The sequence below is a fragment of the Cervus canadensis genome, chromosome 3 (genome assembly GCF_019320065.1).
Source record: "Cervus canadensis isolate Bull #8, Minnesota chromosome 3, ASM1932006v1, whole genome shotgun sequence".
Lineage (NCBI taxonomy): Eukaryota > Metazoa > Chordata > Mammalia > Artiodactyla > Cervidae > Cervus > Cervus canadensis.
Window position 1 is genome coordinate 110,230,217 of NC_057388.1, and position 19,187 is coordinate 110,249,403.

Below are 19,187 nucleotides of genomic sequence, written 5' to 3' on the forward strand. Positions count from 1 at the left end.
GCGCTTCCTGATTGGAAGTCGTGGAGGCCTTGTGAGTTTATCCGCGTGAATCTGTGGTTCCCCAGCAGGCCGTGTTCCACTGCTTCCTTCCATAGACTCCTGTTGCTGACACATGCCTCCTTCCATAGACGCCTGTTGCTGATACATGCCTCCTTCTATAGACTCCTTTGCTGACACTCGCCTCCTTGGTGTGGCCTTGTGCGTCTTTCTGCACCACGACTTTGGATTTTTTTCTGTCTCTTGAGTGTACAGTTGACTCTTGAACAATGTGAGACTTAGAGGTGCAGATCCCCTGCAGTTGAAAAGCTGCACATGACTCTCGACTCCCCCAAAACGTACCTACTAGCCTGCTGCTGACTGGAGCCTTGCCAGTAATGCAGCATTGATTAGCACATACTTTGTGTGTTACGTTGCTGTGGTCTTAAAGTAAGCTAGAGAAAATATTTAAAAAATTTCTTTAAGAGAAATTGTATTAACTGCATTTATTTATTGATACCCTAAGTTTATGTTTTTACAAGATGGATTGTCTGTCAGTATCTACATCAATGTTGTCTTACATGATACCAAATCCTGTAGATGTGTTTGTAACATGGGCCAAGAAAAGTGAAAAGATAGCGTAAGGAAGAAATTCATGGTGGTTTTTAAGTATAATGCATCCATTATAATGAAGTGGGAGCAGTATGGTTGCTTTATGGTCGCCTAGCCTATACGCTGGTGAATCCATTATGACATACAGTATTGTACTCATTCATAATACGGTATTGGAAACACATTAAAAAAAAAAACCCACCTACCTGTGATGATAAACTGATACTGGGGGGAGAGACGTACTGTGTAAATATGTAGTCCTTTGAAAGCAAAGTTACAGAACAGAAAACTAAAATGTTGCTGTTCATTCATTTTGTATTAAAGTCACTCCCTTATCCTTTGCATTCTTGACACTTTTTAAAGATTTTTCAGTATTTCTAGGCTACATGGTTCTTCTGTGAGCTTTCTTAAGTTGTAAGTCTCCAAAAAATCTTTACCAATATTGAGAAACATTGAGAAAAATACGCATGCAAGTAGACCTGTGCAGCCAAACCCGCCTTATTCAAAGGTCATTTGTAGTTTTTAAAAAATCCAGTTTTAATGAAAATAAGGTGCCCAGTGCACACCTTAAACTTGGAGCAGTTGAATGTCGGTTGTGTCTGCATAAAGCTGGAGAAACCGCCTAAGACACCGTTAGGAAGTCACTGATCTTACTTTCGTTACTGTTGGAATTAAATGAGGTACTGTTTACAGAACACTTAGAATTACTCTCACTAAACATGTTTTGTTAAAATAGGAAATATTAAAGTCCTGCTTTGTGCTTTTTCACAGAGTTTCCTGTGTGCACGTTCCTCTCATCAGTAAGGTTACGTTTTATTTAAAAAATGAGGTACAATTGACTGGAGACTTGCTGATTTGAATCGTTTCTCTATTGCTGTGATTGCCACCTGAGTTAGCCTACGCCCCTTTCATTGTGAAATGACCATTCCTTGGAGGGATAACATTTAAGATCTGGTTTCTTAGCGACTCTGAATGAATGACACAGTCTTGTTGGCCGCAGTGACTGTTGTGGGCATTAGATCTCCACAGCTCACTGAAAACTCCCCACACCATTAGGTGTGTACAACCTGGTGGTAGAGTTAACTGCTCTCTGGGGATCGGCGGTAAAGAAGCGCCAGCAGTGCAGGAGATGGAGGTTTGATCCTGGGGTCAGAAGATCCCCTGGAGGAGGCAGTGGCAACCCACTCCAGTGTTCTTGCCTGGAGAATCCCAGGGACAGAGGAGCCTGGTGGGCTACAGTCCATGGGGTCGCAAAGAGTCAGACACGACTGAGCAAGTAAGCAACAAACTTCTCCAGCCCAGCTTTCTCTTGTCTCCCAATCCTGGGATTGTATTTGGTGGCTTTGGGGTGCTGGGAGCATTGTGGGTTAGTGGAGGCGGTGGGACTGCCTCCGCGGTTCTGAGGCTTAATGCTTTGATTCTCAGTGATGCCGTTTTCCAGTTCAGTTCTCGTCCCCTTTTCCTGCAGTTACAGCCTTTCAGTTCACTCTCTCAGTCATGTCCAACTCTTTGCAACCCCATGAACTGCAGCACACCAGGCTTCCTTGTCCATCACTAACCTCCCAGAGCTTACTCAAACTCATGTCCATGGAATCGGTGCTGCCATCCAACCATCTCATCCTCTGTCAACCCCTTCTCCCACCTTCAGTCTTTCCCAGCATCAGGGTCTGCGAGTCAGTTCTTTGCATCAGGTGGCCAAAGCATTGGCGCTTCAGCTTCAGCGTCAGTCCTTCCAATGACTGTTCAGGACTGGTCTCCTTCAGGATGGACTGGGTGGATCTCCTGGCTGTCCAGGGGACTCTCAAGTCTTCTGCAACACCACAGTTCAAAAGCATCAGTTCTTCCGCACTCAGCTTTCTTTATAGTTCAGCTCTCACATCCATACATGACTACTGGAAAAACCACAGCTTTGACTATCGGGACATTTGTTGGCAAAGTAATGTCTCTGCTTTTTAATATGCTGTCTAGGTTGGTCATAACTTCTTCCAAGGAGTTTTTTTAATTTCTTTTAATTTCATGGCTGCAGTCAACCATCTGCACTGATTTTGGAGCCTAAAAAGATAAAATGTGTTACTGTTTCCATTGTTTCCCCATTTATTTGCCATGAAGTGATGGGACCAGATGCCATGATCTTACTAGTTTTCTGAATGTTGAGTTTAAGCCAGGTTTTTCACTCTCCTCTTTGACTTTCATCAAGAGGCTCTTTAGTTCTTCGCTTTCTGCCATAAGGCTGGTGTTATCTGCATATACCTGAGGTTATTGATAATTCTCCTGGCAATCTTGATTCCAGCTTGTGCTTCCTCCAGCCCAGCATTTCACATGATGTACTCTGCACAGAAGTTAAATAAACAGGGTGACAATATACAGTCCTAACATAACTCCTTTCCCAATTTGGAACCAGTCTGTTGTTCCATGTCCAGTTTTAACTGTTGCTTTTTGACTGGCATATAGATTTCTCAGGAGGCAGGTCAGGTGGTCTGGTATTCCCATCTCTTGAAGAATTTTCCACAGTTTGTTGTGATCCACACAGTCAAAGGTTTTGGCGTAGTCAGTGAAGCAAAAGGAGATGCTTTTCTTGATTTCTCTTGCTTCTTCAATGATCCAGCTGATGTTGGCAGTTTGATCTCTGGTTCCTCTGCCTTTTCTAAAACCATCTTGAATATCTGGAAGTTCTTGGTTCACATACTGTTGAATCCCGGCTTGGAGAATTTTGAGCATTACTTTGCTAGCGTGTGAGATGAGTGCTAGAACTAACGCCCAAAAAAGATGTCCTTTTCATCATAGGGACTGGAATGCAAAAGTAGGATGTCAAGAGATACGTGGAATAACAGGCAAATTTGGCCTTGAAGTACAGAATGAAGCAGGGCAAAGGCTAACGGTTTTGCCAAGAGAATGCACTGGTCATAGCAAACATCCTCTTCCTGCAACACAAGAGAAGACTCTATGCATGGACGTCACCGGATGGTCAATACCAAAATCAGATTGATCATATTTGCAGCCACAGAATGGAGAAGCTCTATACAGTGAGCAAAGACAAGACCGGGGGCTGACTGTGGCTCAGATCATGAACTCCTTATTGCCAAATTCAGACTTTAATTGAAGAAAGTAGGGAAAACCAGTAGACCATTCAGGTATGACCTAAAGCAAATCCCTTACGATTATACAGTGGAAGTGACAAATAAATTCATGGTATTAGATCTGATAGACAGAGTGCCTGAAGAGGCTGGACAGAGGTTCGTGACATTGTACAGGAGGAGGCAGTGAGTAAGACCATCCCCAAGAAAAAGAAATGCAAAAAAGGCAAAGTAGCTGTCTGAGGAGGCCTTAAAAAACAAATAGCTGTGAAAAGAAGAGGAGCTAAAGGCAAAGGAGAAAAGGAAAGATATGCCCATTTGAAAACAGTGTTCCAAAGAATAACAAGGAGAGATAAGAAAGCCTTCCTCAGTGATCAATGCAAGAGAAATAGAGGAAAAACAGTAGAATGGGAAAGACTAGAGATCTCTTCAAGAAAAGTAGAGATACCAAGGGAACATTTCATACAAAGATGGGTACAATAAAGGACAGAAATGGTATGAACCTAACAGAAGCAGAACTTATTAAGAAGAGGTGGCAAGAATAAACAGAACTATATAAAAAAGAGTTTAAATCCTGAAGAGATTTGAGAAATATGTTGCTGAGATTGAAAAAGAAAAAGAAGAAAATGAAAAGAAGAAACAAAGCATCATGATGAAATGAAATTTTGCTTGTAATGATTTTTAAATTCAAATCATGGCTGATTTCCAAAAGGATACGTATGCGTTTCCATTCCATTTAATCGTACTGTCCAAGTGTCCTACAATAAATTTGCCTATTTAAAAAAAAAAAAAGATCTTTACAACCCAGTCAGTCATGATGGTGTGATCACTCATCTAGAGCCAGACATCCTGGAATGTGAAGTCAAGCGGGCCTTAGGAAGCGTCACTATGAACAAAGCTAGTGGAGGTGGTGGAATTCCAGTTGAGCTATTTCAGGCCCTAAAAGATGATGCTGGGAAAGTGCTGCACTCAATATGCCAGCAAATTTGGAAAATTCAGCAGTGCCCACAGGACTGGAAAAGGTCAGTTTTCATTCCAGTCCTGAAGGTGGTGCCAAGAAATGTTAGAAACTTTAGAGGAACCTGTATTCTGTGGATCCTCATCGCAGCTATTAGTTTCCTGTCCAGCAAAACAAGTCCCATCTTGAAAACACAGCAAGAACAAAACCGCCCCCCAATCTCAGGATCACCATTCTTGGTGTAATTAACTCTGTTTCTGGTACTTGAGGTCCTGCTTTCCTGGGCACTCAGCTGGCTCTTCAGATGTGTGTGTTGGGTTTTTACCTAACACTTATAGGGAGTTTGAGTTGGTCAGAGGGGTTTCTAGTTTTGATTCTGCTTTGATATCTATTATTTGCTGCATGAAGTTGTTGGACTGGTAAGGAGGGCTTCTCCCTGTGTCTTTCTGATGCTCAGATAGATGCAGCCAGCCTTCTATAAAGTCAGGGAGGGCTGTGCCGGCGGGTGTGCATACCTGCATGCTGAGTCACGATGCAGCAGACTTGTTTTTTTACCATGAGTTGCTCCCCAGTTTGGAAAAGTGGAAACACAATACAGCTGTGCGCCCGGTGTTGAGAGACACAGTGTGTTCCGGTTGGGGCCATATTTATATCTAACCTCAGCAGAATGGTCTCAGGGAGGTTATGGTCTCGTAAATTTGTTTACAGTCAGAATATTTCTTCTCAAAACGTGGTCTTAGAATTTGGGGGAAGGCTACTGAAAGCCTGGCTTCAGTTCAGGGCTCAGTTGCCAACAGAATACCTTGACTTACTGGCTGGAATAGTTTTGAAGGCTTGTGTGGTGTGGTCTGTTTCATGTCAGTTGTTGGTCATTGGTTTAATGAGGTGACTTAGCCAGTCAGATTAAAGACGGACTTCGCTGGACTTCACGTCTTGAGAGGCGGCAGGTGTGTCAGTCGTGATTGGCGTGTGACTCGAGGCCCCACCGTCGTAGAGGAGGTGAACTCGGGGGTTCCCATCCCGTGAGTCCCTGCAGGCCCGCTCCGAGGCTGCCGTCTCCCTGCGCTGCCGGCAAGGTGGTGCTGGAGGCCCGGGAGGCAGTCACAGGAACAGCCCCGAGTCAGAGCCCCGAGTCAGGCGGGGCAGCCTGCCGTGGAGGGTGTCTGCGGTTCCCTGTGGCGTCCCCAGGCTGGGGACAGGGTGTTGGTCAGGTGGCTGCAGTCTTGCCCAGCGCCTGGCACAGGGCGTGAGGAGGGGACGACGCTCCAGTCGGTCTGGACCAGGGGCCTGGCAGCTGGTGGGCAGCGGGCCCCAAGGCTGCTGCAGAGTCACCTGTCGGTTTTATTTAGTTGAGGCTATTCTTAGCCTATTTCAAAGCGTTTTTTCCTACATCAGAAAGGGTCTTAGGGTGTGAGACTTGGAAGTGGCTCCCAGACGAGGCTCTGGCCTGACAGGCTGGTGGTTAGTGCCCAGGCGAGGTGACATCTCCCACCTCCTGCTCCGTCCCCCCACCCCGTACCCCCGCTACCAGCCCCGCCTGGACCGTTTCGTCACTGACCGTGGATTTCTGATTGCAGGACTCGTTCCAGCAGCCTGTTAAAACATGGTGGATTACTATGAAGTTCTAGGCGTGCAGAGACACGCCTCGGCCGAGGATATTAAGAAGGCGTAAGTAATCGTGTTCTGAAAGAGTGCCTCTGCGCACCTGTGGTGTGACTTTTCACGGCCTGTGGAGACCAGATGGCGGTTTGCGTGCTGTGAGTTTCTGCTGCAGTCTAGTTTGAATGTTAGATAGCGGTTAACAAGTTAGCTTGTGCCTCTCCAGACCTAGGCCCACCTGTCATTCGGGGAGAAGGCCACTTGGTTTCCTCTGGTACTGTATCTTGGGACATGGACTCCATTTCTGCTGGAATTAGATCAGAAACGCACTGAGGGTATGAGATCAGCCCAAAGAACTTTGATGTTGGACTTAGAAACAGGACCGCCTTGGCGCTCATGGGGCGCAGCCATGACGTCCTCGTGGGCTTGCTTCCAGTCCCCGCCCTGTGGCCGGTTCCGGTCCATGTGGCGTTTGAGCCCTGCACCCCTGTGTCCTTGCTGCAACTTTGTGACCAGGGCCTGGCCCCAGGGACGGACCTGAGGAAAGTCTCAGGTCACAGGCAGCTCTCAGGGTAAACTGGGATCTGTTTGAGTCACTTGGTATTAATGTATAGCAGAAAATGGATGGTGTTTCAGCTGTGTTACAGTGGGCTGTGGGATTTCTCATGCCGTGCATGGTCACACCCAGGAGCGCCATGGTGCAGTACTCTTCTTAAATAGGGTGTGACTGGCATGGAGATCACCACCCAAGGGGTGGGCCTGTTCTCTGTTCTCTTACGCGGGTGTGGGGGGGGCGTCACTGCTGCTGCCCCTGGGGGAAGGGCAGGGTGTGTGCCACGTCTGTCTGGTCTCAGATTAGAGCTTTTGCTTTGAAAATGTTTGCTTCATGTGACATGTTAGACACCACCCTGGATGTCGGATGTGATCAGTACCCTTAACTCCTTTTTAAGGTATCGGAAACTGGCACTGAAGTGGCATCCAGATAAAAACCCCGAGAACAAGGAAGAAGCGGAGAGAAAATTCAAGCAAGTAGCTGAGGCATATGAGGTGTTGTCAGACGGTAAGTGGGGAGTGTGGGGGCTGCACCCCCCGGGCGGGGCCTGCAGAGGGAGGCGTGGCCGGGGGGTTTGAGGCCGTGAGGGGGGTTTTCTGGGCAGACTGGGCGTCCTGTCCCTGCCAGCCTCCTGATAAGGCCCTGTGAGTGCTGCGGGCGCCCTGGCCTCCAGGAGTCTCCTGGGTGGCTCTGTGAGAGGACGGGCAGGCCCGGACGCTGCCTGGCGCTGGAGGCCGCCTGGATTGGGGTGTCGTGGCCTCTCGCCCCCGCCCCCTCCTGAGCGCCCGGCGCTGAGGTGCTGACCTCCCCCTTGGAAGGCCCTCCTGAGTGTTGGGAAGTCAGGTGTTGCGCACACAGTTGAGGTTTGGACTCCACAGCTTATAGGTTTCCCTGCCCTGTTGGAGTTAGGAATTGAAGGGCACTGGAAGCTCAGGTCTGTTGGTTTAGTTTCAGGGGTCGTACAGAGAGGGTTAGCCAGGCCTTGGGTTCTCAGTAAGAACAGCCTTGGGGCAGGGAGCGGACTGTGGAACTTTGTAAGAAAACTGGAAAAGTACTGACACCACCTTGCCAGGAAGCAGTTCTGAATGACCTGGTGTGAATCAAGGCCAAGGCATTTAAAAGGCTAGAGGTGGATTCACTGAGCAGAGGAAGTGGACACCTGCTTGATTTTAAAAGAAGGCTTAGTCATCTTACTTCATGAGTATCTTTTGTCATTGACTGTCGTTGTCCTGTTTGTGTGCCTGATCCAGCACTCCCAGATTTGTGGATTCACAGACCAAGAACATTAGAAAATCTGACAAGTAAATTCAAATGTCAAACGTGATTTTTGGCAGCAGCAGAACCTTTAAACTCCCATGAAAATGCTGCTTTTTGTGTGTTTTTGTAAGGGGGAGTGTATTCTTCATGTGTCCTTAGGAAGCCTTCAGTTCCAGGAGTCGCCGGCACAGACCCACAGTTACTGTTCTTGAGGCTCTGATGACCACACTTGTTTCCCCATTACCCCGTTACTTGCCACACACAGGTGTGTCTACAGAAGCTACGTGTCTGAGCAGGGCTGCACTGTGACTGCTCCTATTCTAGAGCCTGAGTGGCGAGATGGCTGTCGTCCGGGCGTGGGCGGGCTGCTGCCTCACCCGGGATCAAGCCAGGCTGCGGGCCGGCTCCCAGTGCGGCTCCTTTCTGCCGTCACTGAGGCCCTGTCCTGTTCCTGGTCGTGCCATGAGTCTTCTCCCCAAGTTGGACTTTGGAGTGAGGTCCATGTTTAGGGGTGGAGTTGCTTTGCAACTTTGTAGTGGGGTTTTGATGGAGTGCATGGGCACACGTTGAGCAGTAGAGTGAAATTAAGTTTTTTTCTTTTTTTTCTAATAAGTCTTTTAAATTTAACTTAAAAATACTCTGAGGTGTTTTTAAGGGAGTGTTGTTGGTCAGTCCCTAAGTTGCAGCCGATTCTTTGCGACCCCGGGGACTGCAGCCCACCAGACTTCGATGGCCTTAAGTGTCCCTGCTTCCTATTTTCATTTACAGTAAGGGAGTCCTAGCTCTTCAAAAGGAAGTGTGGACATTGAGAGCTGTGGTGGGTCTTTGGTTTACAGCTTCAGAAACGTTTTATTGAACTTGAGGGAAGAGAGCTTGGTCGTTACTGACTTGTCTTTTTAAATTTATAGCTAAAAAACGGGACATCTATGACAGATACGGCAAAGAAGGATTAAATGGTGGCGGTGGAGGTACGTGCGTCGACACGGGTCTTTTTCCTGGCCTCGTGATGAAAAGAGGTGGTCTGATGACACAGTCTTACGGGGATTCAGTCTGTCAATAAATACGGATGCAGTTTGGAGAGTAGGCCGAACTGGGGAGAGGAAGGAGAAACTGATAGCCTGGAAAAGGCCTATTAAAAATCTTGTTGTACTAGAAAGTACATACTGGTGTACCTTTTGTAGATAGGAAATAATGTAAAACTTCACTATAACACACTGTGAGTTTGTACCCTGGGATCAATACTGGATGTTGTGTCAAAAACATCCTTACTGGATGTTCTATCAAAAAACTAAATAACCACCGAAGTAACTGCCGCTGGTGGTGAGGCTTAGATGTGTGTGTTTTTGATGAAAAGTTACGCAGTAACCTGCTGTCCTGTGAGCTCCATGGGGGCGTTGGGACACGCACGCTTCAGACCTCCTGTACACACACCTGAGCACCTGTTTCTGAGCCTGAAATGCTGTGTGTTGGTGACGCATCCAGAGTTGGTGGCAGTCCTCGGCACGCGTGTGGCTCGGGGATGTTGACCTGCATGCGTTTCCCAGCTCCCGGTGCAGGAGGCTTTGCTCTCAGCAGGACTTGAGCGAGCTTCGGGTTTATGAAAATTTTTCCTTCTTTGGGTCAGGATGCATATAGTAATGTTTTGTAGACAGTGGTTATGTGCCTGCCGCATGGGAGTCCCTGACTGAGCTGTGCTTGCTTCTGTAGGTGGAAGTCACTTCGACAGTCCGTTTGAGTTTGGCTTCACATTCCGAAACCCAGAAGACGTCTTCAGGGAATTTTTTGGTGGAAGGGACCCATTTTCATTCGACTTCTTCGGTAAGTTCATCATCTGGGTCGTCATTTACGTAACATGTTCATGACTCACAAAGACGGACATACCCTTTCCGTTTCACCACTGTTGTAGCTTGTCCTTAAACTTGCTATCTGAGCAGTACGTGAGTTTAACTAAATCCTTTTCCCTTTTTCCTTTGGAAGATGTTTCGGAATTTATACCTTGCACGTTAACATAATAAGGGTTTGAATGTGGAATTTACACCTTGCACATGAACATAATAAAGGTTTGAATGAGTTGTGTCCTTGGCCGTGTGTTTCACTCATTAGCTTCCTCTGCAGTGGGAAGGAGGTGGGGCTGCTCCTGGTGGGACAGTGAATTCTCTGAATTTCCCATGTAGGAGTCTGATTGAAAACACTAAGCATCAAGGCAGATGTTGCTCAGAAGATGTTTGATCCATAAACTTGTCTTTGTTTTTCTGATTGTGGTGTTAGGACTGTTGAGTTTGCAGTTCTTGGAAAGAAAGGACACCTCTAGAGCAAGGCACCATGAGTGTTCGTCTTTGAGAATAACTTTGCTGGGAGACCTGCTGCTCTGGCTGCTCTTCGCTGTAGGAGAGGGCTCCCAGCCGCTGGCCTCCACGTCCTGGCACCTGACGCGAAGCGGTGTGGCAGGGACGCGTGTCAGGCTCTGGGGTTGGCGGTGGTGTGGAGCTGGGCCGCTCGCCGTGCGCACCGCGACGTCTGTTGTCTCTGGCTCCAGGATGGGGAGACAGCGCTCTGTGTCTGCTCCTTCACTGCCTGGAGCCTGGTTGAAAAGACAAAGACACCTGCTGCAACCCCCTCAGGAGGGCAACAGGAAGAGCAGGTCTGTCTGCAGGTCACACAGGGGAGCCGTGGACCCGCACGTCGCAGGCGTGGCGAGGAGTCAGGCCCTGCCGTGTCCGGTAGGTGTGGGCCCGTCACAGGCTGCAGTCTGCCGTCACTCCGTGTGGGGGTCGGCGAGGCCGTGCTGACTGTTCACTGCGGTACAGCTTGGTTTTTGGGAGAGTGGCTTGTGGAGGAGGGATGTGTGTATCTGCTAGTGTATAAAATACAACAACAAAAGCTAAGCAGGGGAGTGTTGGGGTGGGGGAAGAGACTCATTTGAAGGCTTTTTTTGCATTACTTACTGCTGCAGTAAACAAATACATCCTGGGAAGGCTCCCTGTAAGGATCATATGAGATGTGATTATGTTCTTTATTGATTGTCCTTTATAATTGTAGGAAATATTACTGTAAGAAAAACAGAAGAGTTTTAATGACTTTTCTGCCTTAAAATTACCTTTGTGTCTCATTACAACCTTAACAAGCTCCCGATGTGTTTTGGGGGAGCAGGGTAGTGTCTGGTGAAACTGGCCAGGAGTCTGCCTGCTTGAGCCGGGCATGGAGGGTCCCTCAGGCCTGAGGAGGGCAGGGCAGGCCGCCTCACATGCCCGAGGCCGGCCCGCCCATACCAGCTCTGGCACAGGGTGGTTTTCTTTAAAAAGAGTGTCAGGACAGGGTCCTCAGTGTGTGATGGTAGCCAGACTGTGTTTTTCTTGGGGAAGAAAGTCTGACAGGTTAAGCTTTCTCACTAAGAATGGTTTTCCTTGAGCAGCTCTTCTGGAGTGAAGAGAGGGAGAGAGGGTAATTGGGGGTGGAAGAGTGAGTAATGTGAGCACTGACCTTCACGTCTTCTGAGGTGAGCTTTGTGCACTCGAGGGAATCTTGATGTGCATGTGAACTTGAGTCAGAAGAGTTAATGGTTTGCAGGATGCTGGGTGGAGTTTTCTTCTCCTGGGTTCAGAGTCCGTTGGGGGACGGCCCCCTCAGCCTCTGCCTGGGACTTGGAGATGCGCACGCTCTGCGCAAGCAGTTTCCCGTTTCTCGTGGTCCCTGTGGCAGTGATGCTTCTCCAATCCATTCTTGTAGGTGTTCTAGGTGACTTCCATTTTCAGGCTCTCAGGATTTACACGCGGGAAGAGAAGCTGCTCCATGGCTACTACATGTATGAAGTGACAGTGCGGCCCGCAGGCGGTACGTCTAGTGCAGGGCTCAGTGGCCGTGGGGCTGAGGGTGCTCTGCTTCAGCAGGCATGGAGTTGATGTTTCTCGGCAGCCGCATCAACCCTGTTACAGATACGTTCAGGGGAGTGTGTTCTTTTTTGTCGAAATTTTCCACACCAACTTTTTTCCTCTCCTGTTTTCCAAAAAAAAGTAGCTCAAAGTCCTGTTAAAAGATTCTGAGCTTCAGTTTGCATTTATCAGAATGTAAAACCCCGTGTCTGATTTCAGACGGCCCAGATGAAAGGGGAGGGACCTTGAAGAAGCTGGTGGGAAGGACTGAGTCCTGTGCCCGAGGAGCGCATTCGTTGTGAGGCATGCCGCCTGTGGGCAGAGGCTGCAGGCCTGGGAGTCGGGGAGAAGCCAGTTTTGAGACAAGAGGGGCCGGTGGGGCTGTCCGGGTTAGCTGACTTCCCCACAGCCCTCGGAGAACCTCCTTTGGAAACATTCAAGTGTAGGGATCATGTTACTTTAAATTAACGGTGATCCCATCCTTGGCTTGTCATGAAAGGATGGTGTTGGTGAAATGATGCTCTCAGATGGAAGAGCCGCTGAGCCCCAGAGTCCTGGCAGGAGGCGTTTCTGTGACCCAGCTCTGAGGCCGGGAGCGGGAGCGCGTTCGCGGTGGCCAGTGCTGGGGTGACGGGAGAGGAAGGGACGAGCCAGGCAGGCCCGCTCGGCACCACGGGGGAGGGTAGTGAGCCGGTCGTTCTCCCCCCAGGGTTCGAGGAGGCGGCCAGCGAGGAGTTGGAGCCTGAAGAGGAGGCGATGGCAGAGAGCACAAGCGAGGAGGACAGTGAGGTGCTGGACGTGGTGTCCAGCGAGGAGCTCGACCTCTTTAGTGATGATGAGCCCAGCGAGGGCGCTAGCCTGGGCGGGGGTGAGCTCCCCAGTGAGGACTTGGAGTTCATCTCCAGTGAGGACGAGGCCAGCCCCGGGGACCCGGAGGAGCTCATCGAGGAGTGTGAGGAGCTGCTGAGTGAGGACAGTGGGCCCGCGCCCGAGGCCCTGCCACTGCCCCCTGAGCAGAGCCTCTAGAATAAAGAGTTTCCACGACCTGTGCCTGAAGGCTCCCTGCGGCCCCGGAGGGGACTGGGGGCGTGGGAAGGGCAGCACCGTACGCGGCAGCTGCAGACCCGAGGCCGGCCGTCTGAGTGGGCGCCCGGGCCCGGGGCCCTCCCTGGCACTCGCCCGCTGCTCTGGCCGCCTCAGCCGGCCTGCGTCTTCACACGGTGTCTCCTCTGCACGTCCACGTGTCCCTTCTTACGTGGACAGGAGTGACGGGACGGAGCCGCCTGCCTGTCTGCAGTGGCCCTGCCTCCCACCCGAGGTCAGGGTCGCGGGCCATTGTTGGGGGCCCTGTGCACCCTGTGGTGTGTAGACAGCTTGGAGGCAGCGTGGTTTGGAAGCGGGCACTGGTGAAGTGGGGCTGCGGCTGTGGAGGCAGCACAGGTGTGGTGGCCCCTCCCGGGGGGCAGTCCCCTGTGGCTCGGCGACTGGGAAGGCCCTGCTGAGCCCCTGTCCCCCTCGGGGGAGGGGTGCTGGGTTGGCCCAGCCCATTAGTGGCTGGGACCTCCTCCTGTTGAAGGTGGAGCTGGCGTTTCAGGACAGTTCTGTGTGGGTGGGTACCGGGCAGATGAGCCTTGTGGTCCTACCACCTCTGCCCTCGACAGGGAGAGGAAAGGCTTCTTGAGAAGGTCACTCTCAGGGTTGTTTTCTGGGTCACGAGAGCAGTGGCTGGGCCCCAGGGTTTGTGTGATCTCCCTGGGAATCCGGAGTTGGTTTTGAGACTTTAATGGCCTTCCCAGCTCCCTCATGGCGGAGCTTTCCAAGTAAATGCAGGAGTCCACGTTGGACTCCTTCCTCGTGGCGTGGTGGTCCCTGTGGCTGAGGGCGGTGGGCTGTCCTGGCCGCAGGTCAGGGGGAGGGCGGCTCCCTCACAGCTCCTTGGCAAGGGGTAGAGTTGCAGGGACCCCAGCCTCCGTCACAACTGAAGTAGGGGGTTTGGATCCCTTGTGTGTGCTTGGCATCCTTGGCTTGGATAGATTTTTGTAACTGTTAGAAAATAGAGTGTTCCAGTTAGGCCTGTGGTGTGACTAGAAATTGCATTTTGTAATGAAGCTGTGTGCACAGTTGAAAGTATGATGCTCGTTTGCCAAGTATTAATCCCAGGGTTGCCGTTCAGTGCTAGGCACCACCCAGATGCTGGGTCAGCCCTGGAGAAGTGCTTCAAAGCCTTCCTCTCCCGGGTTCCAGCCTGTGTCACCCATGGCTGTTTCTGAGTCACTTAAGTTTGTTTATTTCAGATTCTTTTCAGATATGTTGTTTTCTGCTTCTGAACATGTGAGAAGAAAATGTTATAAACTTAGAGTTGTTGTGAAGGAGTGTTATTTTAGCTTGTGGCATTGGGGTTAATGAGGGTGGGGTGATCGCATTGGAGTCTTGTCTGCTGTCTTGGCTTTTGAGTTTCATGTGTCGCTGTTTTCTCAGGGTTGCTGTTGCTTAGCATTGAGACTGTAGTGGAGTGGCCTGTTTTCTTTGTTTGAAATGTTCATGATGCTTGTTAAGAGTTTGTGGTGTTTTCCTCTGTTGTGCAGTTGTGTGTGTGTGTGTGTGGCCTGCGGACTGGGTGGTGAGCTCCGTGAAAACACTGCGGGCTCAGTTTGCTGAGCGTCTCGGTCAGGCTCTTAGCTCTGCTCCTGGGGGCTTGTATGGCTCTAAATACCCTTCACTTAGTTCTTCCCTTAGGCCTTCTTACATGTATGTACTCGTGTAAACATTTGTGACATGTTTTCTATTGTTTTTTCACAGCATTCAGTTAATGTATTTTTTGTCGTAAGTTTGACATTATTACTTAGGTATTTTGCAAGCATCACCTTAGTGGATTTGGCTTGGTATTTCTGAGAAGAGCAGGACCGTGTAGGATTGCGGAGGAGTGTTTATCCAGGACACCTGAACAGGGAGCCGGAAGAGTTAAGTCTTCATTAACTTAACAGGCTGGACTCGGGCCTGTTTCCGTGTGTCTGTATCCCATGATGCAGCGTTGTTGCGGGAAAGCACCTGGCTGAACACACTTGTGCCGTGACCGGGGAGGTGTTTCTGACAGACTGGTCAATCCTGTGTTTACGTTCTCCCGGGAGACAGACCCAGCAGCGTGTGCCCCTCTCTCTCTGTCAGAAGTTTAGTATAATCATGGGCTTGTTTGATTATGAGAACACACACCTTCCAGATCTGCGGGCCGATGTCCCAGTTTGACTCCGAAAGCCATCAGGCTGAAGAACCAGCAGTGTTCCAGGTCAGAGGCCGTCGGACGGGAGAAGGCTCTTGTGTTTGTGGGAAGTGTCGGCCTTGTGGTCTGTTCAGCCCACGTGCGGTGGGAGGGGCCCATCCCCTGGGAGGCCAGTCTTCTCCACGAGGCTGTCTGATCCACAAGTTCCTCTCATCCGAGAACACCCTCGAGGTGGCCCCTTCACATGGACAAAGAATTTGTCCACTCCTTGACATCCACACGTGCTATCTCCTTCAACCATGATTCATCTCCAGCAAACCATAGCAAGGTCGTAACTGAGCTGAACTTGATAAGGAACGTGTGTGTCGTGGAGAACACGCTGACCTCCCAAGTAGGAGGTGAGGTCCGGGCGCCGACCTCTCCTGGAGGGGCCCCTGCTGAAACGCTGACCCAGAGATGCGTCTGCTGTGCTGTGGCAGGGTGTAGACAGGCAGGAAGACACAGCTGTGTGCAGTGGTGTGAACACGTGCACAGCGGGCTCAAGAACGTAGCGCAGGCTGTAGCTCCAGGCAGCTGGGGCCTGCTCCGGACAGGACCTCTGCCCCCGCCGCATTCCCGTGCCCTCGCCCTCAGCAGCACCTCTGCCTCTGCTGGCGGGGTGCTTCTGGGCACTTGGTGGAGTGACATCGAACACGTCCTTGGCAGTATGTTCGGTTACATTATGTCTGATTCAAATTTACTTACAAGTTAAATGCAGTTTTTACTCCTTTTAACCTCAAAAATAATAACCATACAGACTGAACATAAGAATTTGGAAAACATAAATGAGATAAAAGGACAGAGCGGGGAACCAACCTTTGTCTTGTCATCAGTTGCAAGCCCACTGAACGCTTTTCAGATGTTAGAGTTGTGTACTTTTTCTAAAGCTTAAACTTGATGACACTTTAAAAACCTTCATTTAACATGCTCTCCATTTGTATATTGAAAAATTATGTAATTAGGTAATTTTCCGTTTTCACTGTAAATGCTTGGGGGTCCTTTAGTAAGTTATTTCCATGTTTGATGAGTTGATGTCCCTGAAGTAGGTTGAATTGCTGGATGAGAAGGTCTTTAACTGTTGTATTTAGCTTGGAGGCTGAAGGTTGTGAAAGCTTATGACGTGCTGAGTCACGTCTGATTCTTCTGTGACCCCGTGAACTGTAGTCCGCCAGGCTCCTCTGTCCATGGGAGTTCCCATGGCCAAGAATACCGGAGTGGGTTTCCATTTTCTCCTCCAGGGGATCTTCCCCACCCAGGGATCAAACCCATGTCTCCTGCATTGGCAGACAGGCTCTTTACCACTACGCCGCCTGGGAAGCCCGAAAGCTCAAAGCCACTTGTTCTCCACATCCGCAGCAGCCTGTGATGGGAGGTCGGAGTGCTGGTCTCAGAGTGGCTCCTGTTAACACATCACTATAATCATGACTTTTAATTTGTTTTTTAGTGTCACCATGACTTACAGATGAGACTTTTCATTTTTAGGGTTAACTGTTGTGACTTTACTGTCTGAAATTAAACGTTAAAATTCGGTGGCTACTGGAATTGTAAAACCTCCGTATTTAGGCTGTATAATGGAAAAACGTGCAAGGTGAAAAAAAAAAAGACTTCAAAAACGCAAGAATACAAGAAAACAAAAAAATAAAACTGAACTGGCCTTATTCTTACAACATTACTCAATCATCTTATGAAGCAGCTTCTGAACGAGGTGGTTTTATAATTACGAAAGTTCAGTTAGCTTCATGTAAACAAAACCATTTAATGGTGGTATCAAGTGGACACTGGTTTAAGTTGGTCCCAGGAGTTCGGTGAAGAGTCTTTGAAGATTTCAGTTGCTGTATGAACCTTAAATTATAAGTAGACAGATTCTTAGAGCAGTAATAAGAGGAACATTGCAGGCGGACACGACTGTGTAATTGTTTATAAAGTAAACTTGGGAGCCTGCGGAAGACCATGGTTTAGGAGCGCACATGAGGGCAGTGAGCATCTGAAGCTGCTCCTGTTGATGCTTCTTGATGGCTGCTTCCTAAGGAGGTGATCACACCAAGTTTAAACTGCACTCTGTGCCTTGACCTGGGCGGTTGTAACATGAGTGATGACCTGCTGTCCTGGAATTGGATGAGTGGAAAGCAGTGTCGCTGTGTAGACCCCTCACAAGGATAAGGTGAAAGGTAACTTAATAGAACGCTTGGGTTTTGTTTGAACAGGATGAAGTCTCTAGAGATTTATAAAACGTTTTAACTCTGAAGTTTATGGTTAAACTCTGTGTTTATACTTCTAAGAAATGTGGTAAGGGACTGTCGGCCCTGCTCACAGAGTAGCTGACACGAGTGACTTTCTTCATGTTCTGTCTCACACGGTGGCATGCACTGGGGGGCGCGGGAGCTGCGGTTCAGAGGCAGCGGCCTCTGGCTCCGTCCTGCTGACAGCAGCACCTCCTCCCAGCGCTGCCCGGGACCCCGGCTCCCGATGGGGCTGGAGCAGTGTGTGTGCTGGGCTTGTTCCTGTTCGCTCCGCCTCTCTCTCCTGCCCTCCTTATGGATCTCTGAAGAAGCCGCCAGTGACCATGCTTTCTAAATGCCTGCTTCTTCAGGCCTGCTTTCCTGCATTTTTGAAGGCTCTCTTAAGAAAGGCTTGCAGTGTTTCCACCTGCTTCCCCGTCCCCACTCTGAGTGCTCCTTAAGCCCCAGTCTGCCTCCGGTCACTGCCGGTTCCCTTGGGGTTCTCGAGTCATGTCCATCTGTAAGCACGGGCGCACTGTGAGCCTCAGCTTCTGCTTGGTTTTGTGCTCACCAGCTTGTTCTGTTTACTGTTCTGCTCCTTTCACTGCTCACACGTGTTAATCTCCCGCTTGGGTCACGCGTGCCTTGGTTTAGAAGCATGCCATGCTGTTTATCTTGTCTGCGTCGTGGGTGCTTTTCTCTCACCATCCGTCAGGAGTCTTTGCTTTTATTTCTCAGAGAATTCCCATTACCTAGAAAAAATGCAGCACTGATTGATTTCATAGTGAATTTACTAGTGAACCTCAATGAGTTCTTTAAAGTCTGTATAATTCATGTTTTCAGTAAGTGCTCATTGACTGATAACAACAACCAAAAAGAGCTCTGTGTGAAGAGCTCCGTTCGCAGCCCTCTGCCCAGGTCTGCGGTGCGTATTGATGACCTTGAGGTTTATGTTGGGACACATCATGTTCTGTTTTTAGATGAGTCTCGGAAGCCGCAGAAAGCCGCAGGTTAGATGGACTGGTGCTCTGAAGGTGAGCTGCACTGTGGAGAAGCTTGGCTCCTGCTGGAACAGTGTCAGAAGGCATCGCCCACATTCCCTTTGCAGCTCTCCTGTGAAGAAGCACCCTGGGGTCCAGGTTTCACTAAGCACTTCTGTTTCTTTTTAGAAGACCCGTTTGAGGAGTTCTTCGGGAGTCGCAGGGGCCCCCGCGGAAGCCGGAGCCGAGGCACGGGCTCGTTCTTCTCTGCTTTCAGCGGCTTCCCCGCCTTTGGAGGGGCGTTTCCCTCCTTTGATGCAGGTACTGCACGCTCAGACTCACCCGGCGTCGGAGCGGCGCCGGCGCAGGCTGCTTCAGTTCAGGGCACTTTGCGTGGTGCACACGCCTTTTGTGGGACAGCTTAGATTCACCATTGTTTGTGTGTGTACGAATCTTTGCTTAGTAACCCACATTTTTTCTCCTAATTTTACCAAGAATGTTATACTTGAGAGCCTGCTTCTAATCTTAACTACTAAAGGCCAGTATTTAATGAAATTCTTGGTTAAAAGGAGTGAGGTTTTGGGATAAATAACTGAAATAACTCAGATAATCTCATTAAATCCTTTTTAATCTAACCTCCTTGGCAGTTTGAAAAAAAAAAAAAACCAAAAGAAGTGTCCTGGGGGAGTCCAAGTTGATGGGATCAGGAGCCGAGGCTGTGGTAGGGCCTGCGTGTACGCGAGCCGTGTGGAGTCTACTGGTGAGGTTTGGTGACTGGTGACTGGAGGCCGTGCGTCAGCTGGAGTTGGGCAGGCGGCCACATGAAGAGTTAGC

The 19,187-nt window shown here is 49.5% G+C and overlaps 1 protein-coding gene across 4 annotated transcripts in view; it reads left to right on the plus strand.

The window, feature by feature from the left end:
- The window catches only part of DNAJB6 (DnaJ heat shock protein family (Hsp40) member B6), a 54,751-nt gene that overhangs the window by 15,510 nt on the left and 20,054 nt on the right, over positions 1-19,187 (plus strand). For 2 of the 4 annotated variants that reach the window (XM_043463996.1, XM_043463995.1), the window contains exons 2-6: positions 6,198-6,288; positions 7,170-7,279; positions 8,938-8,997; positions 9,737-9,847; positions 18,543-18,674. In XM_043463996.1, coding sequence (XP_043319931.1) covers positions 6,224-6,288; positions 7,170-7,279; positions 8,938-8,997; positions 9,737-9,847; positions 18,543-18,674 — 478 coding nt within the window. In that variant the 5' untranslated portion in view covers positions 6,198-6,223. Of the gene's footprint in view, positions 1-5,317; positions 5,568-6,197; positions 6,289-7,169; positions 7,280-8,937; positions 8,998-9,736; positions 9,848-18,542; positions 18,675-19,187 lie in introns of those variants that run through there. The other 2 variants (XM_043463997.1, XM_043463998.1) reach the window with 2 other exon arrangements.